The following is a 12,206-nucleotide window of genomic DNA, read 5'->3' as shown; positions in this document are numbered from 1 at the left end:
TTTTCCCTTTATGTTGGTTTTTTTATGTTTGTGTGCATGTGTACGTATGCCTGAAAGTCATGGCAACCTCTGGCAATTCCTACTGGGACATGGAGGACCTCCAGAGAAGTAGCTTGATATAGCCTGCCCCTGCCCTGGTATTCTTTGGCAGTCTCCCATCCAAATGCTTGCCAGGGTCAGCCTTGCTTAGCTTCTGACATCTGACGAGATTGGGCTTGCCTGGGCTATCCAGGTCAGAGCAGGAATATTGTTAATTGGGTTTGCCCGTGTCCTTTATAAAGTTTATATCTCCCTTTACCTGGCATTACATTTTATGGCACACATGGCCTGGCCCCACAAGGTGACATTAATGTCAGATCTGGCTCTCGTAACAAATGAGTTTGACACCTCTCCTCTAGGAGCTCTTTGACATCACTTACCATGTTACCAGATCCCTTTGAGATGCAGGAGGGGGGAGGTTTCTGCATGCAAAACAGATGCCCTGCTATTGAGCCAGGGCGGCTCTTCAAACTTCTCAGGGTCAGAAGTTCAGGGCAATAAGATGAGTGGCACCAGCAAGCAGAGCATCCTTCGTGGTCTAGCGGTCTGGCACTCAGGTGGAGCTTTCGCAAGGGAACTTCCTCATCTGCTAGAAGAAGCTCGGAGGTTTTACACATCAATGGCAAAAGGCAGGAGGAGCTCACCAATCACATTCTTCCCCAGCTTGCTGTTCTCAAGAGCTGCCTTCTCGTGTTAGCTGACGAGGAAGGTGCCCTTTAGAACAGACTGACTGCCAATGGGGAATCTTGCCAATGCCCACCTAAAACACACACCCCACTTGCTGCATGCAAAACAGATGCCCTGCTATTGAGCCAGGGCTGCTCTTCAAACTTCTCAGGGTCAGAAGTTCAGGGCAACCTTTAAAGGATGAGAACTGTCCAGCTCTCCCTGCGCAATTCTGCCAAAGGAAAACTGGCAGGTGGCTGTAATGTGCGCTCCAGGGGCTGGGAAGAGCCAATTGCTCATCAATACCTATTGTTCCTCATCAATGACCATGTCATGCTGTCACCTAAAGGGAGAACCATATTATATAACAGGACGGCATTAGTCACACACAATGTGTATTTTGTTTAAACTTTTTGGTAGTTATTCCCATTCACAAAATACACGTGCATGGCATTGTTTATAGAGGGTGTGCACATTCGTGCATGCAATCGGACAAGAAGAAAGGATTTCTCTTGCACACCTCTGTGTTGGAGACAGCAGCTGCAGTTTTACCTACACGAATGCACATCATGTGTGACCAGTATGGAGGAGTGATCAGAGTGTTGGATCTAGATCAGAGAGACTCAGGCTCAAATCCCCACTCTGCCATGGTAGGCAGCTCACCTGATTGCCTCACTTGGACAAATTACTTTCTCTCCACCTAACCTGCCTTACAAGGATAAAATGTAGGAAGGGAGAATGATGTAAACCAGGGATCCTCAATGTGGTGCCTGTGGGCGTCACGGTGGCCGCCAACACCTTTCCTGGTGGTCGCCAAATGCTTTTAGAAAGTGGGTGGAGCTAGGTGGGGCTTTTGCCCAGCAGGGCTTCTGATTGGCTGTGCAGATTAAAAGGCATCTATCGCTTCAGAGAGAGAGAGAGAGAGAGAGAGAGAGAGAGAGAGAGAGAGAGAGAGAGAGAGAGAGAGAGAGAGAGCGAGAAAGAGAGAGAGAAGTGTAGAACATGAGGGGTGTGTCGCCTAATATGCAAAGGAGTTCCTGCTACAAAAAGAGCCATGGTGTGTGTGTGTGTGTGTGTGTGTGTGTGTATAAAAGAGCCAGAGTCCAGGAGCACCTTAAAGACTAACAAAATAAGTGGCAAAGCCAGAGCTTTCGTGGGGCACTGCTTACTTCTTCAGATACCCCTGCCACATGTTTTTTTAGTCTTTGAAGTGCTACTGGACTCTTGCTCTTTTCTACTGCTACAGACAGACTAATGTGGCTAGTCGAGAGCCAGTTTGGTGTAGTGGTTAAGAGCAACGGACTCTAATCTGGAGAACCAGGTTTGATTCCCCACTCCTCCACATGCAGCCAGCTGGGGGACCTTGGATCAGTCGCTGTTCTCTCTAGAGCAGTCCTCTAAAGAGTTCTCTCAGCCCCACCTACATCACAAGGGTGTCTGTTGTGGGGAGGGGAAGGGGAAGGGGAAGGAGATTGTAAGCTGCTCTCAGACTCCTTCGGGTAGTGAAGGGTGGGAACAACTTCTTCTTCTTCTTCCCGTCTTTTTTTTGAAAGGTCTGTGTGTGAGATCACTGCCTTGCTGGAGCCAAATGGCACTGAGGTTGGCCATTGCACAATCTCCTGGTGCTCGCCTCTGATGTGCTCCCTGGGAGCAGCCAGATACTTTTCATCTGGAGTCAGGTACAGACAGGGCCATTGTGGAAAGGAAATGAAGCGTGTGCCTCGCCCTTTCCTGCGGGTGCCAACAAGCAGCGGGCTCTGAAAAGATCACAGGGAGGAATTGATGTAGCAAGCCATGCTTGCCTTGCAGATCAGGGAGAGGCTTAACGAAGAGGACAAGGCGGGAGGTCCCCCCCCCCAGCCCTGCACCTTCAGATCCCCCTTAAATGGAACTGCCAGAGACTGAACCTGGGAACCATCTTGCATGCAAACCATGTGCCAAGCAATGGGCGTTTCACGTTGTTCATTGACAGCTGTCATATTTTTATCCTCCTCCTCCTCTAAAGGACTCTGGACAGTATACACGGTCAGGGGTCATTTCATAGAAAAAGAGGTGCAGGAGCTCATTAGCATAACTCGTTAGCATAACTTATTTGCATATGCCACACCCCCTGACATCACCGGAAGTGTGTCAGAAGGCAACACCCACCGCTCAGGCTCCACTGGACTGTTTGGGATTGCTAGCTATTGGGGGGGGGACACGTGCAGATCTGTCCTCACAGAGGAGGGAGAGCTTGTACCTGAAGGCGGGCCGGGGGGGGGCTCTGCAACTTACCTGGCTGCTTCTTGCTCCTTGTGGCTCGACTGAGGGCTGCTGGGAGCGGGGGGTGGGGCTTGTTGCATGTGCCCACCCCCTGGGCTCCTTACTGCTGGAACTCCACTCCTGTGCGCTGCCACAGGAAATGACCCCTGTACATGGTTCTCCTCTTTTCCATGTTATCCTCACAACAATCCTGTGAAGCAGGCCAGTCTGAGTGATAAAGCAAGAGAAAGGGAGTATGAATAGCCAAAAGTACCCACCGTGCAGTACTAAACAGAGTCACAGGGCTTAGAAAGGTGTGACTCTGTCTATGACTGTGCCGCCAGAGACTTCATGGTGTCATGGTTAAGAGCAGTGGACTATGTGGGGTTTGATTCCCCACTCCCCCACATGAAGCCTGCTGGGTGACATTGGGCCAGTCATGGTTCTCTCAGGACTCTCTCCGCTCCACCTGCCTCACAAGGTGCCTGTTGTGGGGAGAGGAAGGCGATTGTAAACAGCTTCGAGACTCCTTAAAGTAGAGAAGAGCGGGGTATAAAAACCTACCCTTCCTTTTCTAATTAAGGAACTGAACCCAGATCTTTGTGCTCAAAGTCAAGCCCCTAATCTACTCCCCCTCCTTTTATTTTTGCTTTTTAAACATTTTGTATTTTTCTATTAACCTAGGTGTTCCTCAGGTTTGGGGAAATCTGTACCGTACCCATGTGTGGCCCTGTGCCAAGGATTTTTTGATCTGCACAGAGGGACTTGGGTATATAAGTAATACTATTATAACATGTGCCACTTCTGAAACATGGTGTGGTGTAGTTGTTAGCATGTTGGACTGAAACCTGGGAGACTTAGGTTCAGATGCCCACCCCTACAGCCATGAAATTCATCAGGTGACCTTGAGCCAGTCACCCCCATTCCTTTGTCCTGACCTTCCTCACATGGTTGTTGTGAGGATTAAAGGGTAAAACATGCACACTGCCCTGATCCCTTTAAAGAAAAGGTGGGATAAATATGTGCTGGATAGATACTATCTTTGTTCATATGTTACAGCATATTACAAATGAAACCAGAGACCAGTACCCAGGAAAATGTGTGGTTTAAGTCACACAGTCAGCTGTATATGTATAGAATGCAACATAACAATTACTCAGCACGTGTATAAAGAGAGATCTAGCATACACTGTACTTGGATTGTGAATAGGGCTCATTATGGTCCTTTCCACACTTGGATCCAACTCACGACACAATACCTTGCATCTATCCCTGGCTGTAACAGCAAGTGTGGGGCGAAACCGGGGTGACCTCAATGTAATGTGGAAACAAAAAATACCCTGAGATAACTACAGGGGTGAACTCGAGTGTAGTGTAGAATGTAAAAATACCCCGAGATAATTACAGGGGTGAACTTGAATGTAGTGTAGAATGTAAGTTCGGGGGTAGGGTTGAACCTGGATTTAAGGTCTAGTGTGGAATCACCCTATGAGAGCAGGCTAGGGTTGACCCTTGACCAGTATGTCTGTTAATGTTATGCTTCTGAGTTTATTTTTCTTTGTGTTTTTCTTTAATCAGACATAAAATACATTGAAATGTCACCCACCAGAACAAAATGCACTGAGTCCTTGCAGAATTCAGCAAGTCCTTCTGGAACTCCGCTCTCGGTATCTCCCCCAAACCATAACCGACTGTTGCTCCATAGACAAAGCCCTGTAGATAACTCCAACCTTAGAGATCACACTACTTCTTTATGCAGTAACAACCTCAGAGGCACCCAACACTTCCAGCCCACAGAGAGACAATCACCAGTGCCCTTTCAAGCATCTGCGAGCATCTCCATTCCAAAGCAGAATGTGAACAACGCTGCCACCAGTGGGTCAAACTCTATCCTGGCTACCTCACCGGGCTTTGAGAACTTTCTGAAGCCTTCTCAGTTTGGGAAGATACAGCAGCGGTGCAGCGAGGCATCTGTACTTTCAACAAGTCCTGGGTCGGATACCAGTTACATTCTGGGAAGGTAAAAGTTTTTGTTTGGGACTCATCTGAGGATTCTGACTTGTGCTTCTGGAAGTCAACACCCCATTTGCCCCTTCATTTTAATAAGACTATCCATGTGCTGCAGGGACTTCAGAAGCCAATGTGAATCTAAAAGCAGCTGCAGGAGGGAGGGCGGTCCATAGTCTCAGCCATAAAATGCAAATTGGAACTTCATGCAGCCTCAGTTTGCCTCAGGGTTGTACAAGGAAGGGAGAGACAGTTCAACCCTTCAGCCTCCAGTCAGTTTCACTGTTCCAAGCAGTCTCCCTCATTTTGTAGTTAGCATTTTGACTGGAAAAAAAAAAGATGTGGTCATTAAAAACATCTATTTTCCCTTTAAAATGCTAACAGCAGAGTGGGGGAGCTGTTTTCAAATCATCAAACTGAGTGACGATTGGAAGTTTAACCCTTCCATCTCCTCCCCGTACGGTCCAGGGCAAACTGAGGCTGCATAAACCTGCAAGTTGCATTTTATAAACATGTTGAAATGCGTGATCTTTGTTCAGCCTCTTCCAGCTCTAAATTCCCATCCTGTCAGTCAGTGCCTAAAAAGAGAGCACTCTCCCCCCTTATAACCCCACAGATTCTCCCCGTTTTCCTGCACAGTGTAGCCCCCTCATCCTTCACTATGCATTAGTACCATTCTCAGCCAGCCGATACAAGTCCAGCTACTTTTGATCAAAGACTGGAATCACTCTTCACCCTAAGCCATTATCAGAATCCATTGCTTCTGCATGAATCATCAATATGAGCATGTCGCCTGACTGAAGGGAGGTCAGCCTAGAGTGAAGCTTCATACAGTAGTTCACCTCCTTGGAGAGCAAGTGATTCCACGCCTCCTCTGCATCTTAAGCAGTTGAATAATCCGACCACGCCTAATGCTCAGAGAAGTTAGGATTTATTAGTGGAGGCCAGGCCAGAGCAAAGGCCAGCCAACTGGCAGATGAAGAGAATCTCTTGCAATCTGCATGGCTTTTTCTTTTTGGTATTTTGTGTGTGTATGCGCACACACCTGGAAGTCATGGCAACCTCTGGTGACTGACCCCACTGGGGGCCTGGAGGATATTCAAAGAGGTGGCTGAGTAAAGCCTGCCCCCGCCTCCCATCGCTGGTATTTCAAGGAGGTCTCCCATCGAAGTACTTGCCAGAGTCGGCCCTCCTTGGCAGCCAAGATCTGACAAAATCGAGCTTCCCTGGGCTTTCCAGGTCAGGGTAGAATTTCTCATAATCCAGCACTTCAGATAACTGCTCCTGGGTGGCATAACTCCCAGCACATTGGGATGATGGTGGTGGTGGTGGTGGTGGTGGAGATTTTAGACCACCCTTCCCCGTGGGCAGGGCTCAGGGCAGTTCACAACAGGATAAGAACAATAGATAATTTAGATTAAGTTGAAATCATAATAAAATACCATACAAATCAATAGATTAAAAACAGTCTCTTCCAAGATGGGGGGGGGGGGAATTGCAGCTTCCCTGTAACCTCCTAAGTAGGGTTGCCAGCTCCAGGTTGGGAAACGCCTGGAGATTTTGGCAGTGGAGCCAGAGGAGGGCGGGGTTTGGGGAGGGACTTCAATGTAATAGAATGCCACAGAGTTCAACTTCCAAAGTGACCATGTTCTCCAGGTGAACAGTTGTAATAGCAGGAGCTCTCCAGCCACTGCCTGGAGGTTGGCAACCCTACTCCTAAGGGGTCAGGTAGGCCTCAAGATGCCTGATGTCCATAGCTTCTGTGCCTCTGAAGGATTCTCTTCCCCCCCACAAGCAGCTGCCGAGCCCGTTAGCCTGCCTGAGTGCCACCACTACAGGCCTGATCAGCAAAAGACAGCATGGTGTAGTGGTTTAAGTGTCAGACTAGTATCTGGGAAATCCAGGTTCAAATCCTGCTGGTGCCATGGAAGCTTGCTGGGAGACCTTGCTGGGTGACCTTTAGCCAGTCACATACTCTCAGCCTACGTTACCTCACAGGAGGGATAAAATGAAGGAAAGGAGAATGATGTATGTTGGTTTTGGTCCCTGTTGGGGTGAGAGGAGGGCTATCGATAAAGAAAATAAATAAATACTGTAAATGTTCGTTATGATTTTAATATTTAGTATTCAGTTATCATACTGATCTCTCTCCAATCTTGTGCTTTACTTTTCTCTTTCTGCAGCAGCACTCAGTCGTTGCCCAGCAATGAACCTGACACCCCTCTAACCAGGTCAATGGGAAGTCACTCTTCTGTTGGCTCCATGAGTGCCTCTTCCATTGGCACACGAGGCTCAGAGGGCTTCAACTCCACTGTCACCTCCTCCCCGAAAGTGAATTCTCCGGTACCACCATCATTCCAGAAGGGACATACCCCACCTGCTCCTCTTTCTCCCATTGCAAACTCCGCACACCCCACCCCCATTTTGCTCGTCAATGGCTGTCTTGAACATGGCGAGATGTCTGCAAAACCTTCCAAGGTTCACCAGGGTTCTTTCCAACAGAAGATACCCCCACCAAGCTCTGGCACCGTTTCAGGCATTGGCAGTCCCAGCAAGACCTCTTCAGAGAGCTCGCTTACTTCTTTGTCATCTGGGGAAAGTAAGTCATTCCTTCGCTGTGGTTAGAAATGCTGTCTTTGTTTCAAAACAAGCATATTCACCCGTTGTTGCAAACCACATAATTATGAGCAAAACGGGAGGAGGGGAGAAAATAAAATTGTGAGCTGCTTAGTAAAGGAAACTGTGAGCAAATGAGGGGAGGGGAGGGGAGATCAGGCTAATAATAATAGTGCACTGCAAAAAAATGTCGCTCTTGAACAATCAGCTTGCTAAGCCAGGGCTCCTCAAAGCTAGTTCATCACCTTAAACAACAGCCATACCCCTTTTGTTGGCAGGGTGATGTCTCTACTTTTTATTATGCAAATCTAGACAGCATAATAAAAAGTAGAGACATCACCCTGCCAACAAAAGTCCGTATGGTCAAAGCAATGGTATTCCCAGTAGTCATGTATGGCTGTGAGAGTTGGACCATAAGGAAGGCCGAGCGCCGAAGAATAGATTTTTTTGAATTATGGTGCTGGAGAAGACTCTTGAGATCCCCTGGACTGCAAGGAGGTCAAATCAGTCAATCCTCAAAGAAATCAACCCGGACTGTTCCCTGGAAGGCCAGATACTGAAGCTGAAGCTCAAATACTTTGGCCACCAAATGAGAAGGGAGCCCTCATGGGCGAAGACCCTGATGCTGGGAAAGGTTGAAGGTAAAAGAAGAAGGGCACGGCAAAGGATGAGATGGTTAGACAGTGTCATAGATGCAACGAACATGAAATTGAGCAAACTCCAGAGCACGACGGAACACAGGAGGGCCTGGCGTGAGGTGGTCCATGGGGTCGCGAAGAGTCGGACTTGACTGTATGACTGAACAACAACAAATACCCCTGCAGCAGTGCTGGTGGCAGTCCAAGCCCTGGATGCCAGTCACCTCCCATGTTGCAGATAGCAACCAAGGCCCTATGGAGCAACCAAGGCCCTATGGAGCATCAGCACCCACCCCCATTGGTTTACCCCAAATAGTTACTTGGGTGGTGTCAAGGCTGACCCTACCTTGGTGCAGTAATGTAACCAAGCTGTATCTGGGATCAGTCTCAGTAACTCACACACAACAAAGCAAAAGGAAAGCTTGACTGAAGAAATTTAAGGAGAAAGTATAAAACGAGGCAGTAAAATGCACAAAAACAAGGAAGGTAACTAGCTACCTTTTACTGGAGTCCTCACACAGAACGGTTGGTTCTTGAAGCAACTTCTTGTGGCCACAAAATCCACCAGTTAATTTTATGTTGTCTGAAGAACTCAACGCCTTCTGATCCACTTTCCATGCATTCGCCTGTCATTTGTGGTAGATATTGAGAGCAAACAACTTTTACATTATTCATTTTTCCTTCCCCGTGTCTGGGCCCAGTTCAGCCACCACCATCCCATCTGTCCTAAAGGAATAGGATTTGTCTGTCCGAGCATTCTAGTTACCTTTTTCGTTACCTTCTGCCCCTTCACTGCTATCTTACTTCTTGTTTCAGGTTGTCCCAGAGAAGCCCAGACAACCATGAAATTTGTGCTGGACACCTCCAAATATTGGTTCAAACCAAGCATCTCGCGGGACCAAGGTAAAATAAGGCAGAAGGACTAATTGGGGTGGAGGCAGTACATCTAGACCATTAGAACTTGCCTTGCTGGATCAGAGTGATAGCCTAAATGCAGACCAGCCCCAGGAGTGTGGGATGTGCAACAGAGGGCACGCCAGCCCTGTGGAGCAGGCCCAGAGCCAGCAGGGGAGGACATGGGAGTGAGTGCGCCAGGGAGTGAGTGAGTGAGGGGGGAACACCCTACAAAGGGGCCTCCACCACCACCACCAGGACAAGAGGAAGGGGCAGACCAGCCCCAGGAGTGTGGGATGTGCAACAGAGGGCACGCCAGCCCTGTGGAGCAGGCCCAGAGCCAGCAGGGGAGGACATGGGAGTGAGTTTCGGAAAGGCCTTTTCCCACTTGCTTACTTTATTCCTGGAACGCCACATGGGATTCCAGTCATGTTGTCTGTTTTTCACTCCTGCTTCTACTCTTTGAACTGATTGTTCCCCCATACCAGGGAGATCAAATATAGTCATGAAATGACATACATCCTTCTTTGGGGTAATCTTTTCTTCCCCTCACAATGTGTATTTTAATAGCTGTTCAGCTGCTGATGGACGAACCCCCTGGTACTTTCATCATGCGGGATAGCACCTCTTTCCGTGGGTCCTTTGGCTTGGCCATGAAAGTCTCCAGCAGCAAAACAGGTACCAAGAATTTTCTAGTTTGGGAGGGAGCCTCATCTCAGAGAGCCTCTAGTGCAAAATCAGGCAGGGCTTGAATCCCCACCTGAAGGGCTTTGTATGTTTTGAAGATGTCTGTGCTTGAAGGTTCTCAGTTGTGGTGTTGACAAGAAAGAAGGGAGAGGGATGGACAGAAAGCAAGATTAAAATGTACTGGAGTATTCTAGTTTATGTGCTTTTCTGCATTCTAATTTTCCTTGCTTATAAGTTCCTGTTTCTTTCAGGAATGGGTGGGTTTTGTTCCACATGTGTTTTGCTCCCTCTAGTGGTCGATTGAATATTACACCATTTTATGTCCATCATAAAAACCTGCAGTTTAAATCTGCAGGGAGATATGCTGGACAGAAACAGGTATAATATAGAAGTGACCACTAGAGGGAGCAAAACATGTGCAAAATAGTAACACCCACCCCCAAGAAACAGGATCTTACAAGCAAGGAAAATGAGAATGTGGAAAAGCCCTATGAACCCTAATATAAGTGGGTTTTCTTTTCTGAATTAAAAGTAGAGGTATGCCCTCACTCTTACATCTCAGAGATTGGGATTTCTTTAATCCATCCTCCAAGGAGCTCATTACCTGTGAGCTTCTATATAAATTACTGTTCTGGACATACCTTCTGGTAGGAAATAAGCACTCCCAGCATTGTTCCTTGTGCAGAAGACAGTAATTGTGTCCATGCATCAGGGTTAAGGTCTGTCTACACCATATGAAGTTCTTATGTTCAGTTCGGGTCTGTCTACACAATATGAAGTTCTTATATTCAGTAGGGAAAAACACAAGGACTTTGCATCAGAGGTGTAATGGGAATTTTATTTATTTATTTAATGCCCCATACCAATAAGAACATCAGCCCTGCTGGATCAGGCCGGTGGTCCATCTAGTCCAGCCTCCTGTCTCACACAGCAGCCAACCAGTTCCTCTGGAGCGCCAACAACAGGGCACAGAGGCCTTCCCCTGAGAAGAACATCAGAAGTGCCCTGCTGGATCAGACCAGGGGTCCATCTAGTCCAGCATCCTGTCTCACACAGAGGCCAACCAGTTCCTCTGGAGGGCCAACAACAGGGCACAGAGGCCGAGGTCTTCATAAGAACATAAGAAGAGCCCTGCTGGATCAACCAGTCGTCCAACTAGTCCAGTATCCTGTCTTACACAGGCCAACCAGTCCTTCTGGATGGCCAACAACAAACCATAGAGGCCAAGGCCTTCCCCTGATGTTGCCTCCTGGCTCTGGGATTCAGAGGCTTTGTGCCTCTGAATATGGAGGTTCCCCTCAGTCACCATATCTAGTAAGCATGGATAGACTTATCTTCCATAATTTCTTTTAAAACTGTTTATTCCTGTGGCCATCACTACATCCTCTGGCAGCAAATTCCACCGTCTCCCTACACAGGACTGAGGGCAGTTTACAACATTTTAAAGTACAATGAATACAGAAAACAATACAAATAAATGGAGTTAAGTATAGAACAATAAAACCAATTGAAGCATCAACTTAACAACAAATCAAATGAGAACAACTGGCTAGCTCCCCATTTCATAACAGTAACCAAAGGGCACATGAAATAAAGAATTTTCAGCCAGAGCCTCCCACACACATTCCAGCTGTTTTCCTGCCTCTCCCCCCTGCTGTTTTTGCATTTTCCAAACCACTAGGCAAAGCTGCTGTGAGCTCCATTGTAGCCCCATGATTTTAACAAGGCAGCCTATAGCAAACACACTAGGAGACCTGCAACTGTGAACACAGCAGGGGGGAGGGGATGTAGGGCAGCCAGCTCCGGGAGGGGAAATACCTGGAGATTTGGGGGTGGAGCCAGGCATGGCATAATACCATAGAGTCCAGCCTCCAAAGCAGCCAATTTCTCCAAGGGAAGTGATCTTGGTCACCTGGAGATCAACTGTAATAGTGGGAGATCTGCAGGTGCCACCTGGAGGTTGGCAACCCTAGGGGAAGGGCTAAAGCTCCTCCCTGGCTGCTTTGGTCACAAGCAGAAAAGAGCTGGAAATGTGTGTGGGAGGCAGAAAACTTCCATCACACCTGATGCTAAGGACCTCCTGTTGGTCCCACAAGGACGTTGCAATGCATAGATAAGCCCTTAACTGCAATCCTAAACCAGAGTGAAAAACCTTCGAAGCCTCCAGTGAACTTAGAAAGGTGTGGCTCTGTTTAGGATGGCAGTGTGAATGATCTGGTTCCATTTCTCTGTGATAGAGCTTCTATGCATTCTATTATGCACGTTCAAATGCTAATATTTTCTAGTAGGGGAACAAATATTCTCGAAGCAAATTCCCCTTATTCTGTTAGTTTCAATGTGTAGCCCAGACATACCTGCAACCTCAGTACTAGTCTTAACTGCATCCAGAAAGGGGAATTACTTATTTTTCAAAAAGAA

The 12,206-nt window shown here is 47.6% G+C and overlaps 1 protein-coding gene across 2 annotated transcripts in view; it reads left to right on the top strand.

The window, feature by feature from the left end:
• TNS4 (tensin 4) overlaps positions 1–12,206 on the top strand; it is a 53,283-nt gene that overhangs the window by 23,790 nt on the left and 17,287 nt on the right. The window contains exons 3-6 of one of the 2 annotated variants that reach the window (XM_015422584.1): positions 4,525–4,966; positions 7,140–7,552; positions 9,024–9,110; positions 9,672–9,779. In XM_015422584.1, the coding sequence (XP_015278070.1) occupies positions 4,525–4,966; positions 7,140–7,552; positions 9,024–9,110; positions 9,672–9,779 (1,050 nt within the window). Of the gene's footprint in view, positions 1–4,524; positions 4,967–7,136; positions 7,553–9,023; positions 9,111–9,671; positions 9,780–12,206 lie in introns of both variants that reach the window. The other variant, XM_015422583.1, reaches the window with a different exon arrangement.

This window comes from Gekko japonicus, unplaced genomic scaffold, assembly GCF_001447785.1.
Source record: "Gekko japonicus isolate JY-2015 unplaced genomic scaffold, Gekko_japonicus_V1.1 scaffold1613, whole genome shotgun sequence".
In the NCBI taxonomy this organism is placed as follows: Eukaryota; Metazoa; Chordata; class Lepidosauria; order Squamata; family Gekkonidae; genus Gekko; species Gekko japonicus.
Note: the sequence above shows the minus strand (reverse complement) of the source record. Positions and strands in the feature narration are given on the sequence as shown.